At 39.6% G+C, this 24,001-nt stretch overlaps 1 protein-coding gene across 1 annotated transcript in view; it reads right to left on the bottom strand.

Moving 5' to 3' along the window:
• Positions 1-24,001, bottom strand: part of RIGI (RNA sensor RIG-I) — a 41,448-nt gene that overhangs the window by 10,975 nt on the left and 6,472 nt on the right. Inside the window, 14 exon segments of the mRNA XM_057547909.1 lie at positions 554-724; positions 3,307-3,397; positions 6,286-6,434; positions 7,484-7,626; positions 8,557-8,605; positions 8,608-8,782; positions 9,469-9,494; positions 11,752-11,914; positions 14,181-14,439; positions 15,017-15,170; positions 15,944-16,045; positions 17,526-17,648; positions 18,694-18,841; positions 20,190-20,371. Of these exon segments, the coding sequence (XP_057403892.1) occupies positions 554-724; positions 3,307-3,397; positions 6,286-6,434; positions 7,484-7,626; positions 8,557-8,605; positions 8,608-8,782; positions 9,469-9,494; positions 11,752-11,914; positions 14,181-14,439; positions 15,017-15,170; positions 15,944-16,045; positions 17,526-17,648; positions 18,694-18,841; positions 20,190-20,371 (1,935 nt within the window).

Below are 24,001 nucleotides of genomic sequence, written 5' to 3'. Positions count from 1 at the left end.
AAAGATAACTGGGTGCTGGATTTTGAAAATGCTTTAACATCAATAAAATTGGGGAACTACCAGAGTTTCTAAACAGGCAAGGGACATGCTCAGAGCTGTTTTTCTGGAAAAAAGACGTGGCAGCCGTTGTTATGGAAATTAGAAAAAGTAAGAGAGACCAGTTAGGAGACTGTCTAGTTCAAGTGGGACACAACTCCTTGGAGTGTCTCTTCTGGAATACAGGGAGCCCACCAGCACCTAAGCACAACCAGGAAAGGTTCACACATGACTGCCAAAGCCTCAATCAAAGTTGGAATTATCCTTCCATAAATACGTCAGCCAATGTCGGTCAAGTAATCAGTATTCATTGTGAACAAGAACCAAAATAGAGTATATGTTAGTGGACAAAATTGTAGCCACCCAGTCCTGACCAAGTAAGCCACCTTTAGGGCCAATGATACCAGGGTCCACTGTGCCATTGGTCACAGTGAAGGAGAAAGACTGGAATGACAGACACATTCACAAATCAGATAAAATGGCAGGCTTTTAGTAATGGCATGAAAGCTTTTCTTACCTCTGGTTTGGATCATTTTGATGACATTGCCCACATACTCATATAGGAGGACCAGATTGCACTGAGCAATGTCAATACCTTCATCAGCAACCGAGGTGGCAATCAGAATCTTGTTATCTCCGTCGGTTCTGAATGCATCCAATACACACTTCTGTACTGGGAGGGTCATTCCTGTGTCAGAGTCAGAAGGCAGGTATAGCTCACCAAGAGGGAACGTTACCCTTGAAAAAACAGCTATTAATTATGGAATGCTTACGACATGCCAGGTACTGTGATAAGTGCTTTACATTCATGATCTTACAACAACCCTTAGCGATAGGGCCTATCCTTGTCCTTGTTTTTGAGAGGATATTTACGGTGGGGTCCAACAACTTGGACTCTGCCACAAGTCTGCCTGACCTAAACTCCCAGCTGTGGCACCTACTAGCTATGTGGCTTTGGTCATGGTGTATCAAAACAAATATTGATGTTTTTGCAAAAATATCAACAGCTAATTTTAACACATTTGCACACGCACAGCAGTTTTCAGCTAACAACACCGTTTCACATCTACTTACTCGCTGGAAGTTCACAAGGCCCTTTTAGGTTGATGTGGCAAACGTTACGATTCCCCTTTGTTATAGGTGAAGATCTTGACGTTTTGGAGGTATGGCAAACTGACAGCTAGCTAGCAGCAGAATCGGGCTTTGAATTTAAGTCTAGGATCCAGCAGTATGCAGTTCCCAGCCACTGATACACTGCGAAGGAAAGAATTTCAGTGGTCTCCACCTCAGAGTTAATAGAATTTATATATATATATTTTATTTTTGGCTGCGTTGGGTCTTCGTTGCTGCGCGTGGGCTTTCTCTAGTTGTGGCGAGCGGGGGCTACTCTTCGTTGTGGTGTACATCTTCTCATTGCGGTGGCTTCTCTTGTTGCAAAGCATGGGCTCCAGGCACACAGGCTTCAGTAGTTGTGGCGCACGGGCTTAGTTGCTCCGTGGCATGTGGGATCTTCCCGGACCAGGGCTCAAACCCGTGTCCCCTGCACTGGCAGGCGTATTCTTAACCACTGCTCCACCAGGGAATTCCTGAATTTATAAAAGTTCCATTTTTTTCCCTAGTATATTGGCAGCCAAAATCTTGAGATATATTTTGTGGAGGCCAAAACAATTTCTTTCCACCATCATTTGTACTGAACAATGAACATGCCCAAGACAGACACCATACTTCACTAATTTCTGAACTTATCCATTTGTTCATCAAATATTCATTCAGCAGTTATGGTCTGTCAGATAAGGCTGGAATGGTGAAAAAGTTCATTTTTATCTACAAGGAGCTCCTAGGTTGTGGAAGAAGGATATAAATAGGAAACTACAATTCAACGTGATGAGCAATGAAATGGTGGTGGAACAGGGTGCTGCGGGGTCTGGAGGAGGGATACCCCGCCCTGGTGGTCTAGTATTAGGAGGAGGGGAAGGCTGCTTGGCAGATACACAGTACTGGAACAGAGTAAGTTCTAAACGAGTGCGGGTGGATGGATGGACGGACGGACGGACGGATGAATGGAGGGACGGACGAACAAACAATATGAAAATAGTTTCTGGGTGCTTATGTGCGGAGGAATAACAAAGTTTGAAAATCAAATTAGACTCATGCTGGAGTCATATGGCAGAGAACTCTGAATTCCAACCACAGTAATGTGCTGTTGGACTTCATTTGGTAAGCCAGCTTTTCAAAATCTGACTTTACTTTTTAGATTCACGAAGTTTAAATTTTGCATAAGGGGAAAGTGCAAGGGTGACGACCGAGGACTGGCAGCAAGGGGACTGCTTATTATAAATAACACTAAATAAGAGATACGGTAAGGGCCTGCCATTGCCGCTCACTGAGGCATGGGGAGCACAGCTGTGAGAATGTCAGGATGAGGACCGGCCACCTAGAATCCTCCTGGGTGACAACAGAGGCAGCCTTTCATCCTTTAACCCCCCCCCCCTACCTAGATTTCAGGATTATCTCTAGGACTTTTTTAAAAATTACAAAATATATAATATTTTATAAAGTATCTATAGTTTAAAGAGTAACAATAAAATAGAAAGAGAACATTTCTGTTTCCAGTTAATCTTAATCTATTGGCTGAGAATTTGAGCAAGAGAGTAACATACTCAAACAATATTAAAAAAAACACTTTGGTTTTGTCTATAGGACCTATGGAAGGAGGCAAAGTCTACAAATTTCTGGCATTTGAGCACTGTGATGGCTTTTTGATGTGTCCACTTAGTTAGGCTGAAGTGCAGTCCCCAGATATTCACCTAGGTGCTTCTGTGAAGGGAATTTGCAGATGTAATTAAAGTTCTTAAATCAGTTGACATTGTTACTCAAAAGGGACTTCATCCTAGGTGGGCCTGACCTAATCAAGTCAGCCCTTTAAAAGAGAGCTTAGGTGATCCCTGAACTCAGAGACTCCAAACAGCTCATGCCTGTGGGGGTCCACCTGGTCCTGCACCTGCCCTATAGACTTCAGACTTGCTTTGCCAGTCCAAGTGTCTATGTCAATTCCTTGTAATAAATTCCCGTGTGTGTGTCTGTGTCCAACTTATATATGTTGCAATATATATATATGTACGTATATATGTATGTATATATAATCTCCTACTGGTTTTGCTTCTCTGGTTGAACCCTGACTGATACAAGCAATAAGAAAGAATTCAAATATATTATATATGTTCTCATATATATATAGTATACTAAATCTAATCCACTATATATAAATACCTATTTTCTGATTTGTTCTGCCACGTCCAGTCAATATGCCAGGTTTTAGAAAGCTGAGCTTAGGATTTTCTTCAATCCATTTCTTTAAAGCCTGAAAATACAAAGCAATTATCAGTTGGATACTATTTGTGTACCATCTGTATTAATTCAATATTGAATATACGCAAGAAGAAGGAAAAAAACTTAAAGTAAACCGTAATGGAAAAGAATATAAAAAAGAATGCATGTATATGTATAACTGAATCACTCTGTTGTACAGCAGAAATAAATACAACATTGTAAATTAACTATACTTCAATTTAAAAAAAGTATACAGACAAGTATACTTAAGTAGTTTTCAGACTAATAAACCTGAGGCAAAAAAGCTTCTTGTAATTAAATTCTATGCAATAATTAACTATAATGGTATAGATCTTTGTAATCTGATATGGTTTAATCTCTTAGATTTTTTTTAAGTGAAAAAGGCAAGGTTCAGAATAGTGGGTATGTAGAACTAATAAGTGAATTTAGCAAGATCTCAGGACACAAGATCCATATATAGACATCAGTTGTATTTCTATATACCAGCAACAAACAATTAAAAGTACCATTTATAATAGCATTAATACTTAGGTATAAGTCTAACAAAATATGTGCAGAATCTGTATGCTGAAAACGACAAAACACTGATAAAAGAAACCAAAGAATATGTGGCAGGTGGCCTCTAAGGTAGCCCTGAGTGATTTCCACCTGCTGGTATTCAGATCCTGTTTAATCCCCTCCCCTCAAGTGTGAACTGAACTCACTGACTTGCTTCTTTTTTTAATTTTTATTTTATATTGGAGTATCGTTGATTAACAATGTTGTGTCACTTTCAGGTATACAGCAAAAAGTGATTCAGTTATACATATACACGTATCTATTCTTTTTCAAATTCTTTTCCCATTTAGGTTATTACAGAATATTGAGCAGAGTTCCCTGTGCTATACAGGGTCCTTGTTGGTTATCTATTTTAAATATAGCAGGGTTTCCCTGGTGGCGCAGTGGTTGAGAGTCTGCCTGCCAATGCAGGGGACACGGGTTCGAGCCCTGGTCTGGGAAGATCCCACATGCCGCGGAGCGACTAGGCCCGTGAGCCACAATTGCTGAGCCTGTGCGTCTGGAGCCTGTGCTCCGCAACAAGAGAGGCCGCGATAGTGAGAGGCCCGCGCACCGCGATGAAGAGTGGCCCCCACTTGCCGCAACTGGGGAAAGCCCTCGCACAGAAACGAAGACCCAACACAGCCGTAAATAAATAAATAAATAAATAAATAAATAAATAAATAAATAAATAAATATAGCAGTGTGTCTTATCGACTTGCTTCTAATGAATAAAATATGGCAGACCTGAGGGGAATCACTTCCAAGTTGAAGCTATAAAATGACTGTGACCTCCATATTAGATGCTCTCCCTCAACCTCTCTTGGATCACTCACTCTAGAGGAAGCCAGAGGCCATGTTGCGAGGCCGGCCTGTGGAGGGGCGCCCGTGAGTGAGCTAAGCACATCTTTTGCCAAAAGCCACACAGCAGGGCTGGAAGTTGGTCCTCTGAGTCAAGCCCTGAGATAACTGCAGCCATGGCCAGCACCCTGACTGCAGCCTCATGAGACACCCTGAGACAGAAACACCCAGTTAAGTTGTTTCCAGATTCCTGACCCATACATATTAAAAGATGACAGATGTCTGTTGTTTCCAGCTACTAAGTTTTGGGGTAATCTGTTATCAGCACTAGATAACTAATACAGAAGCCCTCTATAAATGAAGAGATATACTATGGTCAGGGACTGGAAGACTCAATATTGTTACAATGTCATTTCTCCCCAATTTTATCTATAGATTCAATGCAATCCCAAATGAAATTCCAGCAGACTTTCTTGTAGATGTGGATGAGCTGATTCTAAAATAAAAATGGAAAGGTAAAGAAAGATAGATAAAACAATTTTGAAAAGAATTAAAAAGTTGGAAGACTCATAGTACCTGATTTCAAGACTTACTATAAAGTTACAGTAATCAAGACAGTGTAGGATGGGTGAAAGGACAGATGTATAAATGAATGGAACAGAATAGAGAATCTAGAAATAGACCCACATAAATACAGTCAACTGATTTTTTTTTTAAGTTACAAAGGGAATTCAATGGAGAAAGGATAGTCTTTTCACCATATATGCTGAAACAATTTGATGCCCACATGCTAAAAGAAAAAAAAAAATCTCAACCCACATCTCAAAATGGACTGTAGACTTAAATATAAAATGTAAATCTATAAAACTTCTAGAAAATAACATAGAAAAAATCTTTGTGCTCTTGGGTAAGCAAAGGTTTCTTAGACACAACAGCAAAAGCACAATCCACAAAAAGAAAAAAAATGATAAACTGGACTCTGTCAAAAGTTAAAACTTTCAATCTGTAAGAGATACTGTTAAGAGAATGAAAAGATCAGAAGAAAATATTTGCAAATCACATTTTGACAGAGGACATTTTTGTCAGAAAAAAGAACTCTTAAAAACTCAACAATAATATGATAATTAACCCAATCAAACCCCATTTTTAAATGGGCAAAAGATGTGAACAGATACTTCACCAAAGGAGATATATGAATGGCTAATAAGTGTATGAAGAAATGCTCAACCGTATTAGTCATTAGTGAAATGCAAATTAAAACCCTAGTGAGGTACCAGTAGGTACCCATACAATAGCTAAATTTTTTAAAATTGATGAAAATAATTAAAAAGTATGAAGTGCTTTCTCTACGGGTATTAAAACTTACTATAAATCAGAGTGATTGAGACAGTGAGGTATTAGTGTAAGGATAAACAAACAGAAAATCAGAATAGAATAAAGAGCCCAGAAACAGACCCACACATATATGGATGCTTGATTGCAAAGCAATGAGGAAAGGACAATCTTTTCAATAAAATGGTACTGGGCCAATTTGTTATCCACAAGGAGGAAGAAGGTTACATCCACGAGTGCTTTGTTTTTCCCAAAGAGGATGATTCTGGTCTCTGGGCTTAAGTGGTACTCTTCTTGCAAGATGAAGCAGAGATCTTTGAGTTTAGGGTTCTCATTGCTGGGATCCATGGAAATACTTTCTAGTTCCTGCAGCTTTTCTGCAAAAGGGGAACATTTTACAAAAGGTTTATAAATTATAGCAATGTAGAACACACTGTGACCTTTAGCTATAGTTCAAACAGTTTATCTCCCAATCTCTGACCAGAATTTTATGAGAAATAACCATCAATTTAATGCATACATTAAATATACTGATAAATGCATACATTTTTTCCCCCAGAAAGCTGGTTGTTCAGTGTTTAGCAGAACACATATGTATAGTTAATACTTCGGTAGGCAAAAAAAAGCTAACAGTGGGCTTCCCTGGTGGCGCAGTGGTTGGGAGTCTGCCTGCCAATGCAGGGGACACGGGTTCGAGCCCTGGTCTGGGAGGATCCCGCATCCCGTGGAGCGGCTGGGCCCATGAGCCACAATTACTGAGCGTGCGTGTCTGGAGCCTGTGCTCTGCAACAGGAGAGGCCGCGATGGTGAGAGGCCCACGCACCGCGATGAAGAGTGGCCCCCGCTCGCCGCAGCTGGAGAGAGCCCTCGCACAGAGACGAAAGACCCAACACAGCCAAAAATTTAAAAAAAATTAAAAAAAAAAAAGCTAACAGTAATTACCTTTGGGAAAAGCATTTGAGAGAGGAAGAAGAGAGACTTTTCATTTAATATTTTCCTATATTTTTCTTAATATGAAGGCAGTGGGATTATGAGCCATGTTGGTTTTCTTCCTTATAAAGACGTATATATAATTACAGTCTTAATATCATTAAAACACTTCTTAAAAAATTTTTAAACCTTTATAAAATTACTAAAAGTTAAACCAAAAAATGCTACTATCAATTGACTATTTCGATGGGATGTATCCTTTGCAAATCCTACTATTTTTTCCTTCTTCAAAACAAGAAATAGTATAAGCAGCAGATTCTTTTCATAGGCGCCAGATTTCCCTGAAGCATCATAGTTCTGACATGTATAATACCTTCTTAAGCGCGGGACAGGTCCCTGAGCGTAACCACGTGTCGCTAAGGGTGACACAATATGTGTAGGCTGTCCCTGGAGTCCCCAGGCTCCACTGGCTTCCTCTCCTGGAAACGCCACCCACCTTCAAATCTCTGAGTGAGAGCTTGCTCAATCTCATCAAATCCTGCTGCTCGGACATTTCTGAAGAAGTCTTTTAAGTAATCCAGAGCATTTTTCATTCGAGCACGCTCATTGATAATGAGGGCATCATTGTATCTGTTGAAAGTGAAAACAGTTTCAGTATGTTTCTAATGTCTAATGCATTCGCTGTACTCAAGTTCAATTTGCTGTAATTAACACAGAATTAATTTTAATAATAAACTTGTCTCAAATCTATTCCAACTTAGTTTTTTTAAGATGAATGGTCTCTAACAGTACTATAATAAAACCTAGAACCACACTATAAAAAAAAGCCCCTCAATTAGCTAGACTCATTAATTAATTAGGATCACTTTGGATTCTAGAATTCTACCTTAGAAGAGAAAGAAAATTCCAAGAAAAATGCAAGTCAAAGATTAAATCACACAAAAATGTAATTCAGACATTCAACTTAACCTTTTTATACACCCAAAGCCATCAATGAATTGTAATTTCACCTGTTCAGAATGATGGTGCTGAGCACTTACACCAGATAGTCAATTAAATTCATTAAAATTCTACAAATTCAAACTGACTGGGTGCATTTTAAAATATTTTCAATGGCACGACAAGCAGAGGTGATAGTGGTTGTTGTTGCTTACCTTCTTGATTAGCCAGCCATCAACCAGAGACTCTGGATTTCTCAGCATGTGGCTTGACCAAAAGCAGGAAAACATGCTTCAGGATATGGCAACACAACCCACCTACTGAACTTTAAAGATGGCTGTCACTGGTCACGTATCTACAATAATGTGCATCACCACCCAGTGTTTTCCAATTATGCCAATTATGGGAATGCTGAGGTATGGCATACAACCTCGGCCTTTGTTTCTGTCCCGTTGCCTCTAGTGTTAGGTTTCAGAGAGCAAAGACGCTGAATGGGATAACTTGTGGAGTTTGCTTCATAAGAACCACCTGGCAAGTTCCTAAGTGATGCTCTCTCAGCTGCCACAGTGCAGCTCCCAGTAGGTGACACGACTGACATATGCTTTTCCAAAGAAGCCACATACCCACAATCGCGACGTGTAGAAAAACTGTGCTTTACAAATCCTTCTCTCTTCATCTTTGGCATCTGAAACACCATGCGCACTTTCTGAGCTGCGATAATCCACTGTTCATATCTCTGTGTTCCAAAATTCCTATTTTGAATTTGAGATAAGTTTTCTGAAAAAAAAAAAAAGTTTTTCATTGTGCCATCTGGCCAGTCATCTAAGGTTCTAAGCATGCCTCGCCTTCTAATTTTCTTCCTTACTCTCTGTACACAGATATTCCTCTTGAAACAGTTTTCAGTAGTGTGTCTGTGTACATATACGATTGTTTACTGAATACCTACTATGTACCAAGAATCAACATGTCTTACATTTAAAATTTCACTTCATTTCACAACCCCATGAGGTAGATATTACATTTTACAGATTAGGAAATGGAAGCTCAGAGAAGCAAAATCATCACGCCAAGTCACACAGCTAGCATACAGGGGGAAACCTGGCAAGAGAAGCAGAACCAGATTGCACGAGCAGGGCGCAAACGGGCAGGTTAGAGCTCGGCCTGGAAGAACAAGGATGCCAGCAGGACACTGACGAGATAAAACTGGTAATTTCAGGCAGACGAGCCAGGTAATGGGGGTTCAGTGGGAAACAGAGTAGAGGTGGACAAACGAGGTGTTAGAATAAGTCTGAAATCAAGCTGTGAAAGAAAAGGAAAGAGAAAAGCAAATTAAGCGTGAGAGAAGGCGAGACACCAGGAGTTACGTTGCAGACAGACATCAAGAATTCAACGTCTCCAAAATTCTAAACTCACCTGTGTCTGCCAAAGCTGCTCCTAGTGCTAGAACCAGTACCACCTGCTGGCGCACACACAGGTGCCACACCACCTCGGCCCCCTGCTCTCTCATTCCCACCCAAACCCAGCTAGCCCTTAAAGCTGAACACTTCTTGTCTGCACAAGCCTCTTCCCTTCACCACCCCATCTCCACTGCCTCTGTTTGGCTCTCTTCATTCACTGGTATCCTCATCTCAGGACTAATCAGTTTAAAATCACCCGTTGCTTCCCATTGCTTTTAGGCTAAAATTCAAACTCAGCTTGGCCTACTGGGCCCTTCACTGGTCCCTGCCTCTCCCATTAGCCTCACTCCTTTCTACTACTCACTTGTTAGAATTATCACGAAATCTTGCAGGTCCTAAAATTCACTGCACTCTCTCCTTCCTCCTGCCATTCCTCCTCTGATGCCATTTCTCTTCTTTTTGTTATAAATTTAATTTTTTTAGTTATTTTTGGCTGCGTTGGGTCTTCGTTGCTGTGTGCGGGCTTTCTCTAGTTGTGGTGGGGGGGGCTACTCTTCATTGCGGGTGCATGGGCTTCTCATTGTGGTAGCTTCTCTTGTTGCGGAGCAAGCGCTCTAGGTACACGGGCTTCAGTAGTTGTGGCTCGTGGGCTCAGTAGTTGTGGTGCACGGGCTTAGCTGCTCTGCAGCATGTGGGATCTTCCCCGACCAGGGCTCAAACCCGTGTCCCCTGCATTGGCAGGTGGATTCTTAACCACTGCGCCACCAGGGAAGTCACTCTGATGCCTTTTCGACCTCACCTGATTACCTCTCCGTCTTAACTTGGCTGACTTCAAGATCTGTCTCAGGCATCACCTCCCCCGGGAAGTCTACCCTGCAGCCCAGTCCATGCCTAAGCTCCCATATGCTCCCATGACGCCCAGTGTGTAACTCTGCCCTATACGGCATGGCAACTATTCGCATCTGATTCACATTGTTTGACTGTGAGTTCCTTGAGGGCAAGACTGTCTTTAATCTTGGTGTTTCCATTACCTAGCATAGTACCTGGCACAACACCTGGTGAATTAATTAATTAGTTCATTTTAAAAAGGAGAACAGAACTTGGTGACTTCATGAGAGCCTCAAAAGAAGAAAGAATCAAAGATCACCCCTAGGTTTGAATCTGAGCCTTCATGGGAATGGTGGTTTCATCTCTTTCACTGTCTGGGTCTAATTCAACTTCTTACTCAGGCTTTCCTGTTACTCAACACATAGGCCCTGCTCTGACAAGGCTGATATCCATCTTGTTCCTGCAAATGCCACATTTTAAACCCTGTCTGTTCTTTGATCTTCTCCCTTCCCACCCAACCCCCAGGAGTGTTCACAATGTTCCTAACATTCATTTTTGCATTGTATCCACAGAAACTTATTATTAATCATCTACCACATGCCGTGTTCTGGTGATAGCTGAAAAGAACAGGCTCTGTGTTCCAGAGAGGTCTGTCTTCTTAGGGGAGAGAAAGATACACAGCCAAATGACCACACACAGTGCTGTGACACAGTATGTGCAAGGTGTCATGGAGAATGGGAAAGACTCTCTCATTCTTCCCGGGGAGGCAGTGTCGTGGGATAAACAGGGGAAGAGGCAAGAAGGAGTGAGCACAGTCATGTGCAAATGCTCAGATGGACAAAGCTTAGAGACAGAACACACCACATGACCCATTTGAGGAGCCCAAGGAATGCGACTTGGTTGGGCTTATGGGACGTGAGAGGAGATGAAACTCAGGGGGCAGGGGGGACCGGACTATAATTTGTATGTGATATTAAAAGGTGTAGATGGGGTACCTTCTCTACACTCCTTACAAGCAGCTCCCTGACTATTTCAGGTATGTATGTTCTGCCTTTTACTCATTCAGTCACATGCTATTCAGAGAGCAAGGGGATGAAGTCATATGCATCTTCTGTACCCGTCTCCCTTGCTGGGTTAATATAGCATTCGTATTCAAGAAACATTTGTTAGTTGATCTTACTAATAAAATCATATTCTGGTCTTTTGAGGGAAAATATGATGAGTCCAGATAATTTCACTTCAACCAAAATTACCAGATACAGATTCAAATGATGAACGGGAACTCAGTGTCCGCCTCAGGCACGGAAAGCAGGGAAGGAGTGAGCCATCTACATGATTTTCTAAGCATCCCTCTCTCACTGCCAGTACGTTTATAAGAGTTTTGCAGAAATGAAGAGTAAGAATGTTTGCTTTCTACAGGCCACTCCTGAACTTCGCTGGGGAAAGAAGCTGGAAATGTGATTACTTCCCAAGTATGGGGTTAAATATTTTCCACTAAACAGAGGAAGGGTAAAAATTCAGGGTTCATCTAAATGGCCCTGAACTAAGAATAGCAGAGAGTAACAAAGTCCCAAAGGGCTTGTTACTGGATCCCACTTACACTTCTGGGGCTTATAAACAATCTCCTCCAGTTCCTCCAAGTTGTCTTTGACTGTTGCTACCACTGATGTGTCAAGAGAAGCACACAATTTGCAGAAATATTCTGTGGCTTCAGCTGTATTTTTGGCATCCCCAGTGCCAACCGAGGCAGTCAGCCCCATGACCTGCGAGGTGCACTCCAAACCATTAGATGTCTGGGAAATAGCATGATGTTTCCACAACCCTTCATGTAACTCTTTCCTGCTAAAGTAGGTTTTGTTCTGTTTTTTAAACTAACTTCAGATAAAGAGCAAGAACATTATTTTTTTTTTTCTGACATTCTCCATGACATCAAAAATGGAAAGGTCCCCATTAGGCAAAGCACTGAATAAATGCAGGAGTCACTACTCAGCAGCTAAATACAAATCAGCACAGAAGCCAAGAGAGGGAACCCTTTCAAGGCAGGACTTTTCTTTACCCTTGTTTCCCCCATGATGTGTAGAACAACATACTGAAAAGGAAAAGGACTAAACTCAGACACGCGTGCATTCCAATCTCAGCCATGTCACACTGTCTGTGTGTCCTTGGACAAGTATCTTCAGCTGTCTGTAAAGTTGGGAAACAACAGCCATTTAAAATGGTAGCTGTGGCACTTCCCTGGCGGTCCAGTGGTTACAACTCCACGCTTCCAATGCAGGGGGCATGGGTTCGATCCCTGGTTGGGGAACTAAGATCCCACATGCTGTGTGGTACGGCTAAAAAATAAAGAACTTTAGAAAAAAAAAGGTAGCTGTGTGACATAGAGAATCGACTTGTGGTTGCCAAGGGGGAGGGGGGGTGGGGAAGGGATGGATTGGGAGTTTGGGATTAGCAGATGCAAACTATTATATATAGAATGGATAAACAACAAGGTCCTACTATATAGCACAGGGAACTATATTCAATATCCTGTGATAAACCATAATGGAAAAGAATATTAAAAAGGATGTAAATCTATGTATAACTGAATCACTTTGCTGTACAGCAGAAATTAACACAACATTGTAAATCAACTATACTTCAATTTTAAAAAAATTGTAGCTGTGTGAATTCAGTAAGATAACATTTGCAAAGAATTTAGTTTAATGGTCTCCTAATAAGTATTTATTCCTTCCTCTCATAGCCACTCAAATATTGAATGACTGAATCATTCAATCAAGCAAGGAATCTAGTTAACTACCAATTTTATTCTAGAAGAAAAATCTGTAAGAAATGTGATTTCTACTGAATTTTGTCTATGGGCATCATGCTGAATTTCTTTTAACCTGTGCTTCCTAAACAGGTAATTATTAAGGTTAGAGAACATAACTCAAATGTAAGATCAGTAAACCATAGTCATGGTTTCCAACCTCATTTGGCCCCAATATGACCAGGCGATTCTTCTGTGTTCCTCTCAGTTCTGTCTCCCATTTCAAATCCTCTCCGTACACCCTGAGCTCCCTCCTCCATTCCCATCTTGATTATCCTCAGTGAACAATCTCTCTCTCCTACCTTCAAGAGAAAAGAGAGGTTATACGCCAGGGATTCCCTACCCTTCCTGCCTCCATCTATTCTCTGTCTTGACTCTTCTCAGCCACTCCTCTCTGATGACATCAAAAATGGTGTTTCATCCGCTCTCCCGTGCTAATGCATCTACTTGCCTACCTATCCCATACCCTCTGGTCTCTCCTGGAATCTTGTTCTGTCAGTCATTCCCTCTCTCCCATCCTGCCTCACCAGCTGCTATTCACTACTTCACACTCTGCACTCAGGCAATATCAAGAACCTCAATATTCTTGGGAATTCCCTGGCAGTCCAGTGGTTAGGACTCAGCACTTTCACTGCCGTGGCCCAGGTTCAATCCCCAGTCAGGGAACTAAGATCCTGCAAGCCGTGCAGTGCGGCCAAAGGAAAAAAAAAGAACTTCAAGCTTCTTGAGCACCCCAGGCTCTTTCATAACTCTCTGCCTCTGGACACACAGTAGCCTTTACTGAAAACCATCTAGCTATCTACCTTGTAAACTCTTGTTAGTTTTTGCCTATCCTAACTTCTGTTAGGTCTTGCCTTACTTTCATAGCACATTTAGGATCTCTGTCATTTCTGTTCTGTACCACTCCATCATGTGTCATCACCATAAATTATAACATAATTCTCATATATTTTGCTCCCCACAAAACTTAAGCCGTTTGTGGGCAAGGACTATGTCTTTTTATATTTATACCCTAGCGCCCAGCACAGTGCATGACACATGGAGGCACCTAATACATATTTGTTAAGTGAATAAATGAATAAATGAATCAAAATTAACGAATGAGTTGTACAATGTGCACTCAGGATCTCAGAAGGACATCCTCAATATGGCCACAAGGGTAAATAAACAGGATTTAGGAAGGTTAGAACTCTTCTGAGAAATCCATCTGACTTTAGAGATACCTGGGGCAATGAGTCTGAAGATCCTCCAAGTTTCTGATCTAGATAATTAAACATGATCATATTGTAAGGATGATGTTTACTAGTGTTGTGGCATTCATCAAATATCATCAAAGTAAAGACAGAGAGTGATGGAATCGTCCCATTTTTAAGGCTGTTCACAAGAATCTGTGGAGTTAAAATGATGATGTCATTGTTCTCAACAGTCTGTTCCACTGAGATACTGTCAGATGTTACTCCAGAAATGCCTCCAACTTTGTACCTGGAAAACGACAGAAATTTCCTATTACCAACCATGATGTGAATGAGGAACCACAAAGATATGAAGTACCAGGTCAGAACATCGAGGAATTAAATTCTCCCTAAGTCCAAAAGGAACAGATCTGGAGAAAAGTTAAGTGCCAGCACAAAGCCTGACACATAGTAAGTGATCAATAAATGTAAGCTAGGAAGAATTGCTAGTAGAATATATTCCATGTGGCACCTGCGGATACAGAGGGCTGACTGTAATTCTTGTAAGCCACTGAGAAAGAAAACAGTAAGGAAATAAGTAATATTAAATAAATTATAAAATCATTAAAAAGTTAAATGTGCCATTTAAATATAAAATTTATCTTAAGTCATTTACTCACTCTACAAGAGCTAATCAAAGGAATTTAGGATTTCAGGTCTATCTAACAGAAAAGACTTGAATCCATGAAGGAACTACATCTAGATTATATAAAAGCTTAATCTACTATAAATTTTTTGAATCATGGTTTTCCAAAAGCAACACAAAGCAGAAAACACATTGGTTACATGAAGCTAGAGAAAAAGAAGTTGGACCAACTTATACCTACCCAAGTCTTTCAAAATACTTTGAGAACACAGATTTCTGCTGCTCATACACTGGGAGTTGAATAGCAAAAAAGACAACTTTCCCCTTTTGTCCTTGTGGAAATTTTTTAAGATGATGTTCACATATAAGAAGTGAAACAAAGGTTTTTCCACAACCTTTTAACATATAAAGAGAAAGACAACATGTAACTAATAGTATACTAAAATACTTCTGTAGAAAGGTCATTATTTTAGGCTCCCCTAAACCCACTGAGCTGACTAGTAAATTGGTGATGTGGGCAGGTTAACAACTGCAGAATTTACACTATGACTGAAAAACCAAGCTACGTCCTAGTTAACATGCATTCAGACAGTCAGGGCCTGCAGGAAGCTAAACAAGGGCATTTTTTTGGGGCTTCCCTGGTGGCACAATAGTTGAGAATCTGCCTGCCAATGAGGGGGACATGGGTTCGAGTCCTGGTCCAGGAAGATACCACATGTTGCGGAGCAACTAAGCCCGTGCGTCACAACTACTGAGCCTGCGCTCTAGAGCCCACGTGCCACAACTACTGAAGCCGGCATGCCTAGAGCCCGTGCTCTGCAACAAGAGAAGCCACAACAATGAGAAGCCCGCGCACCGCGATGAAGAGTAGCCCCCGCTCGTCTCAACTAGAGAAAGCCTGCGCGCAGCAACGAAGACCCAATGCAGCCAAAAATAAATAAATAAATAAATTTTAATAAATAAATAAATAAATAAAAGAGGGCATTTTTCTTTCCTCCCTCATGTTCCTTAAAATACCTTGAGACTAGATTAATAGAATGGTTGTCTCAAAAGACAAATGGAACAATCAAAAAACTGAAACTTGCCCATTGTGTCCCAGTGTTCAATAAAGGGGAAAAAAGGAAGCAAATAGAGAAACAAACTATATCAGTAATGGCAATTGGCTTACCAGTAGGAGCACATATTATTGTGTTTTTTCCTTTCTGAGCAGGTAAAGCAAGCTCTAGTTGGTAATTTCTTGGCTTCAATGGGCTGCAAGTATGAGGCACTTCTGTAAAACAAAAGAAACTAAGTTACCAAACAGTGACTGCTCCGAGGAATCAAGGCAACATGTATTGTCCAACAGACAAGAATTCTGTCTCTAGAAAGAAAGGCCTCATTCAAGAAAGTTTAGAATCCTTGTCTCTAATTAACCATTCCAGCTTCTGCACTGATTTGAAGTACAGAATTCTCCCCCAATGACAAAGTACCAATGGCAAAAAGGAAAAAAAAAAAAAAAAACCCCACAAAGATTTCTTTCTGAAACAATCATGGAAGCCTAATAAGGAGAAACTAAAGCAAGAATGGCCTAATTCAGGGCAAGACAGATGGCCATCAGTTAAAGGAAATGCTATATGAGACAAAACAACCGCAAACCCCTCCAAGATCTTTGAAAAACACCTAACTGTGAATACTGAACTCCCAAAGTGATCTCTTATTGACGAACAACCATGCTTTGTAATTCTGCAGGCTCTCACATGGTATTCTCTCTTCATAAAATCAGAAGTTTTAAAAAATAATCAGAGGCTTTTCTCACTAACAGATAAGCATACAGAATATTAAGAGCTTTCTAGAAAAGACCTTGGAAATCATCTATTGAGTCCAACCTACCCATTTTAAAGAAAATGGGAATTTCTAAAAGGTTAAGTGAGTTCACTAAGGACCTTTACATGTCAGAAAAAATGAAAGCAATTTACATTCATTGACTTTATTCTGGAATAACAAAAAATGTGTATCATTCGGTTGCAGAAGTAATCTATAAATTTTCACCTTATGTTGTTATCCCCAAATCACATCTTTCTTCTAACACTATTCATTATAGATCCTAATTGTTTCCCTGATGCCCTTTTATAAATAACTCTTTACTATGGCTTATTATGCAACTTTCTGGTCTCCTCATGAAAATATGCTTCAAGAAACATAAAGTGGGCCTTATAGGGCCATAGCTAACTTATGTGAGAATTAGAGAAAGGAGCCCCTTTTGGAGGACACAGCCCCTCAGTGTATTGTTTGCCAAACAACACAGGCTGGATCTCAGCCCCACTCAACCTCTCAGCTCCACACATCTGTGCAGGGCACACACTTCATCAACATATACTGCAGCCCTGAGATCTTGAGAGGAAACTGAGCAAGTGACTCACAAAGAGTAGAAGTATTTCTTTAGAAAGCAGGGCTGATTTCGGATTTCATAGACATTGAGTTTCTGGGAGGACTCTATTTGCATTTTCAATGTATACATGCAAATACTTAGTGATAAAAGAAGACAAAAAAAGAAGAAAAAAAAAGGAAGAAGCTAGCAATAGCTATGGAAGGGACAGAATGACATTTCTAGTTACAGAGAAAGTATCCATTTTAATATAAATTCTCTTTTCTTTCTTACTTTTCCTTAAATACCTTTTCATTAGGCTATGACTTTTGGCACTGCAAAACATGACCCCACACAAAATACCTAAAGAGCATCATTATGGAAGAGAACAAACAATGCTGAGTACCTGAAGAAGGGCATGAATTCTGACTAAGATTCTGGTTTTCTGGTTCTTCCCTGCAGAAAATCTGTACATCCAAAGTTTTCATTTCATCATCCTCAAGATCTTTCATTTTGACATCTTTTGCACCTTTATGAGACCAAAACACATCTTAGAATCTTTACATTATTTGATTACGATCTTGATGGTGAAAGCCCTACAAAGAGATCATAATACAAAAATTTTAAACTTCCATTAAGATTTCTCACAACTACTCCCTCCACCTTTTAAAACAACCAAAGGAATCTTTTTGATTTCAAATTGAAATCTCAATTTGGAGTTTGAACTCCAGTGTCATTTAGAATTTTATTATTCAAAGTGTGAAACATGGACCAGCAACTTCTTCAGGCGCTTGTTAGAAATGCAGAATCTTGAGCCCCGAATGAATCAGAATCTGCACTTTAGCAAGCTCCCCCATGATTTACAATCAAACCAAAGAGAAGCACGATTTAGCAGACACTCATGTCTTCCATTCCTGACCCGACCCAAGAAATCAGATGTGTATTTAGACAGATAATTTCTGGAACAATTTGTGATCTTAAAGAAGCCCACAAAAGGCTAAAACCAGACACTCAGATGGTTTACCAAACTCAGCCTTTAAAATAATGCTCTGAGAAGATGTTATTAGATTGAGGAAGCCAAATGATGGCTCAGATACTTAATCACAACAGATTCTTTTTTCCAATCCTGTTCCAGTTCAGTTCCAGATGGCTTCCAGGCAAGAGAATCAGGCAACGTCCATCATGATTCTACTCTGAAAAGGGGGTGAGTCCTGGAGTTTGAACCTTTAACTCTAGAATTTTCAAGCTATTTCTCTGATAATCTAAACCCAGACGGTGAGCTCAGACTCTGCCATCCCCAAATGCTTTGGGCAGGATGGGCTAATTCTGGATGAGAGTGGTTTGTCCTGGTCCATTTTTAGGGGTTATATACAACCTAACTAATTCTGTAGATTAAAAAACCACCTGCCTTCCAGAACTCATGCTGGTCTCTCACTAGAGATGTAACCATGAGTATTTGCAGGGGAAAATGCCTGTGACAGTGAGAGAAAAACAGGCAGGACTGAAGGAAGCCCTAAGTAGAACTATGAGGAAGGGCATGTTTTCAGACCCTCCCACCCTTCCAAATATCCTACCTTTCTCTACCATCCACAGTTCACTGAACTTGCTCTCTTCTTTCTCCAATGCAAGTTTCAAAGTTTTGGGCCAGTTCTCCTTGTCTGATCTGAGAAGGCATTCAACCATTTTCTCTGCACTTGCCATCAGCCCCTTGATGGAACAAATCTAAGCAAGACAAATGCAGTTGATTGATCAAGTTCAAAAGTTTTCATTTTATGAGTTTTTACTGAAGAAATATCAATTCAAGTACTATCTGATTTAAAATCATTGTGTACTTTGGTTCACTAGGTCTCCTTCATGACCATTCTTGCCCCATCCAACTCAATCTTTTAAGATACCCTTTCCTTCATCTTTGTCCTCTACATGTGATATCAACATGTCAAGCCATGTATTCTTACTTCCTCTGAGATGTTATATGTATCATCATCAGCTATATTAGGAAGACAATGAACCTATTTGACACCCATTCAAAATATGGGTATATTGGCATAGGTATATTTGGAAGGATATGACAAAATATTAACAAATGCTTTTTTCTGGGTAGTGGGACTTACATGACTTTTATTATTAATCACAATAATTAAAATTTATTGAGCACTTATTATTATGTGCCAGGGATATGTAAGCACTTTACATATATTATCTCATTCAATTCCTATAAAAATACCATATTAATAAGGTACTATTATTATTTCTATTTTATACAGGAAGAAACAGAGGCTTAGAGAAACTAAATAACTTGCCTAAGATCACACCACTAATAAGTGGTTGAGCTTGGATTAACAAAATTTATTTGTGTCCAGAGCCTGAACACTTAACCACTGGAGTCCATAGCCTTTTTTCTTTTTTTCCTTTTTCTTTTTTTAATTAATTAATTAATTAATTAATTTATTGGCTGTGTTGGGTCTTCGTTGCAGCACGTGGGCTTTTCTCTACTTGTGGCGAGCGGGGGCTACTCTTCGTTGCAGTGCGCGGGCTTCTCATTGCAGTGGCTTCTCTTGTTGTGGAGCACGGGCTCTAGGCGCGCAGGCTTCAGTAGTTGTGGCACACGGGCTCAGTAGTTGTGGTTCGCGGGCTCTAGAGTGCAGGCTCAGTAGTTGTGGCACAGGGGCTTAGTTGCTCCATGGCATGTGGGATCTTCCCGGACCAGGGCTCAAACCCGTGTCCCCTGCATTGGCAGGCGGATTCTTAACCACTGCGCCACCAGGGAAGCCCCCTTTTTTCTTTTTATTTGCTAAACTGTTTGGTTGTATTTAAGTTTTCATAAAATATTATTCCCAAAAGTAATAAAATAATTTTATCTGAAAATAGGGCAAACCTGAAAAAAACTTGTGACACAAAAATTACTCAGATCACAATTAAAAGTACTCTTCTAGGTAATTATGCCTTAGATTTGAGGACTTTTGTAGATTTCAATGATCCTGCTCAGGTCTAAAATAGCATAGAAAATAGAAGACATTCCCCATGTTCAAAATTTTCCCCCAAGTTCAATATTTAATATTAATTAAAATACCTGAATAATTTCTTCACATTCCTGATTAATTAAACGTTCAGATATTTCAGGAAGGATACCTTTTGGATTGATCGTGGATTTAAATTCTGGTTGTAAATGCTTTAAAAGTAATCTATACTCCTCCAACCTTTCAATTTTTTGGAAATCCCAACTTTCAATGGCATCATCAAGTCCAGAATAACCTGAAAAGTAGGAAGAAAATGGGGCTTTTAGAACACCAACTAAAAAATACTTTGAGATTAATATCATAGAAATCATGTTTGAATATTCAGTGAGAGAACTGAAAACATCTGTAAATCACCTCCATTATTTATGATCTTTCAAAAAGAAAATTCAGTATCCATTTTAGGCACCCCACATTTCAGGTCCTCTAACAACGTTTACCATCTCTTAGGAGAAAGTACTAAGTATAAATTTGAAGTCTTACATTTGGTCTTAGTATGAAATCTTCTTTCCAAGGTACCCCATGGACTTCACCTCAGCCTCTGATTTGCCTTTCAAATGAGTCCAACCGTCATGCTATTAAGTATCTCCTCAGTGCAAAGTAGTAAAAAGGGCAAAAAGAAATAGAAATTTTAATTCCTGCCCCTCAGGGGCTTACCTCCTACATTATTCCAAGAAAAGAATAGTAAGTATAACGGGAAATTTGAGGGGAAAAAATTATTTTCAACTGTAATAATCCAAGAATGCTTGGCCCTAAGATTCTCTTAGCAGAATAACCAGGCTTGTCTGACTATAAGGCCCACACTCTTTTCATTAGGCTATAAAGACTATAACCAAAAAATGAGCACAGATGAACCTACTACCAGACTTAAGAACTAGAATATTCCAGTACCTTTGTGGGTGTATGCCTCCTCTCTCCCACCCTTCTATCTTCCTGCAAAGATACCACCATCCTGTATTTGATTTATCACTCTTGATTTTTTTTTGAATAGTTGCATGGCTTATGTTCAGTTCCCTATACAATACACATTTAGTTTAAGCTTGTTTGAAACTTTATAATTATATCCTACTAAATGCAATTTTCTCTGACTTTTTAAGAAGTTTAATATTACATTTCTAAGTTTCACCTGTGTTGTCGCCTGTAGCTATGTTCGTACATTTTCATTGCGGTATAAAAGACTCTTATGAATATCATAAAATTTATTTATCCATTCTCCTCTTGAAGGATACTGGGGTTGCTTCCAGTTTTGTTTGTTTGCTTGCTTGTTTTTGGCATCACAAATTGATTATACTATGAACATTCTTATATGTGTATTCTGGAATATATGTGTTAAGAGTTTTTCTAGGGCATACATCAATACTTAAGAGTGAAACTGCTGGACAGAAGGATACAGGAGAGTTGAACCATACAAGATGATGACAATTGTTTTTCAAAACAGTTGTAGCATTTACACTCCCTATTGTGATCCTTAAGATTTCCCATTATTAAAAATCCTTCAAAACTTCACACTGTTGGACTTGTTAAATTTTGCTATCTAGCACTTATAAAATGCTATCTCATTGTGTTCCTAATTTACAATTTCCTAATTGCTAACTGGACTGAGAATCTTTTCATATGTCTATTAACCTTCCATGCTCCCCATTCTTTGAAGTGTCAGTTCACATCTTTTGCCTTGTAAATGTTTTCTTTCTTTTTCTAATTGATTTTGAAGCCTTTTAAATATATTATGGATACTAATTCTTTGGTGATTATATATTTTGAAAATTCCCTCTCCCAGTTTGTCACTTGTTTTTTCACTTTCTGTATAGTGTTTTTTGATAAACAGATGTTCTTAATTTTAATGTCATCAAATTTATCAATCTTTTACAGTTAATGCTTTAATGTCTTATCTCATAAATCCTGCCATATCCCAAGGTCATAAAAATGCTCTTCTGTATTCTTTTCTAAAATTGTAAAAATTTTGTAAAGCCCCTATCACCATGTCTAGCACTCAGTAAATAGTAACTATTATTTATAAAGCAGAAGGATTATATCCACTTTTCCATTCTTTTGTTCTTACAGTTAACAATAAATGTTGGCTATTATAATCAGAGGTTAATAGGTACCACTGAGAGTCAGTGTGGTATAGTAAAATAAGCACAGAATCTGAATTCAAATCCCAGCTCTGCCCTTACAGGTTATAATCACAAACAATTCACAATCTGTGAGCCTCAATTCCCTATCTGTAAGATGGGAATGAAAACAGTACCTACATCCCAGAGTTCTGAGAATCAAATGAGATAATCCATTTAAAGGACTTGGTATGCAGCCCTTATTATACAATGCCCAAATCTGTCTATCCACTCATTCCTCCTGACTGCAGTAATCAAAATGATTGAGTGCCTAGGAATGATATTGGTATGGCCTATGAAAAATTCCGTTAGAAGTCTAAGTTAGTCATTTCTACCCAATTCACACAAATATTTTGCTGTTTATAATTCTCTGAATGGAAACTTGGATCCTTTTACTATATGGTCCCATTGAACCATAATTTCTGTGTTTGCAAATCTCACCATATGCCTGTTTATTTAAAAAGAAAAAAAATAAAAATAAAATTGTTAAAATTTTGCCATTAAGAAGAATTAAGTCTTTAATTCCTTTGATTTATTGTGTGTGTGCGAGTGGGTGTGTGTGCATGGAACGAGGTAAGGAATACAAATTTACTTGTACCCACATGGATATGAAAGTTAGGGTTTGCCTGGTTTTTAACATTATCTTGTTTAAAATGGCCCATTGTAATTTATCAAAAAGCCCCTCCTTTCCGAGTGATCCTCCTTTCCCAGTGATCTTCAATACATTGGGTTTCTATAAATCTATGAGTCTGATTGAAGGCTCTCTATTCTACTTCATTGGTCAGTTGTTCAATGCCAGGACCAGCATTACACTGTCTCAATGCCTATGGCTTTTAATAAATCTTGATATCTAGAAAGGGAAACCCCAACCTACTTAATTCTTCTTCTTTAGGGGTGTATTGACTATTTTTGTGTCATAATTCTTCCACACACATTTTAGAATTAGCCTGTCAAGTTGATGAAAAAGCATGCGGGATTTTTATTTAGAATTGTATTGAATATATAGATCAATGTAGGGTATACTACATTGATACTTTTATGGTATCAAGTCTTCCTCTCCACGTGCATAGGTATATATCTCCACTTAGCTAGGACTTATTTTTTTGGGGGGCCATGCCACATGGCTTGCAGGATCTCAGTTCCCCAGCCAGGGATTGAATCCAGGCCATGGCAGTGAAAGAACAGAATCCTAACCACTAGACCACCAGGAAACTCCCTAGGACTTCTTTAATATTTTTCAATAAACTTTTATCATTTTCTCCATTCAAACTCTACACATCTTTTGCTAGGTTTATTCCTAAATATAACTTTTGTTACTGTTATAAATGGTATTTCATTTTGGATTACATTTTCAATTTTTTCCAGTGGGTGGAAATACAACTAATTTTTTTTTTTTTATAAATTTATTTATTTATTTTTGGCTGCACTGGGTCTTCATTGCTGCTCACGGGCTTTCTCTAGTTGCAGCAAGCGGGGGCTACTCTTCGTTGTGGTGCGCGGGCTTCTCATTGCGGTGGCTTCTCTTGTTGCGGAGCACGGGCTCTAGGCACGTGGGCCTCCATAGTTGTGGCACGTGGGCTCAGTAGTTGTGGCTCGCAGGCTCCAGAGCGCAGGCTCAGCAGCTGTGGCGCATGGGCCCAGCTGCTCCGCGGCACGTGGGATCTTCCCGGACCAGGGCTCGAACCCACGTCCCCTGCATTGGCAGGTGGGCTCTCAATCACTGCGCCACCAGGGAAGCCCACTAATTTTTGTATACT

This window comes from Balaenoptera acutorostrata, chromosome 6 (assembly GCF_949987535.1).
Source record: "Balaenoptera acutorostrata chromosome 6, mBalAcu1.1, whole genome shotgun sequence".
NCBI lineage: Eukaryota > Metazoa > Chordata > Mammalia > Artiodactyla > Balaenopteridae > Balaenoptera > Balaenoptera acutorostrata.
This window is presented reverse-complemented; position numbering and strand designations above follow the sequence as displayed.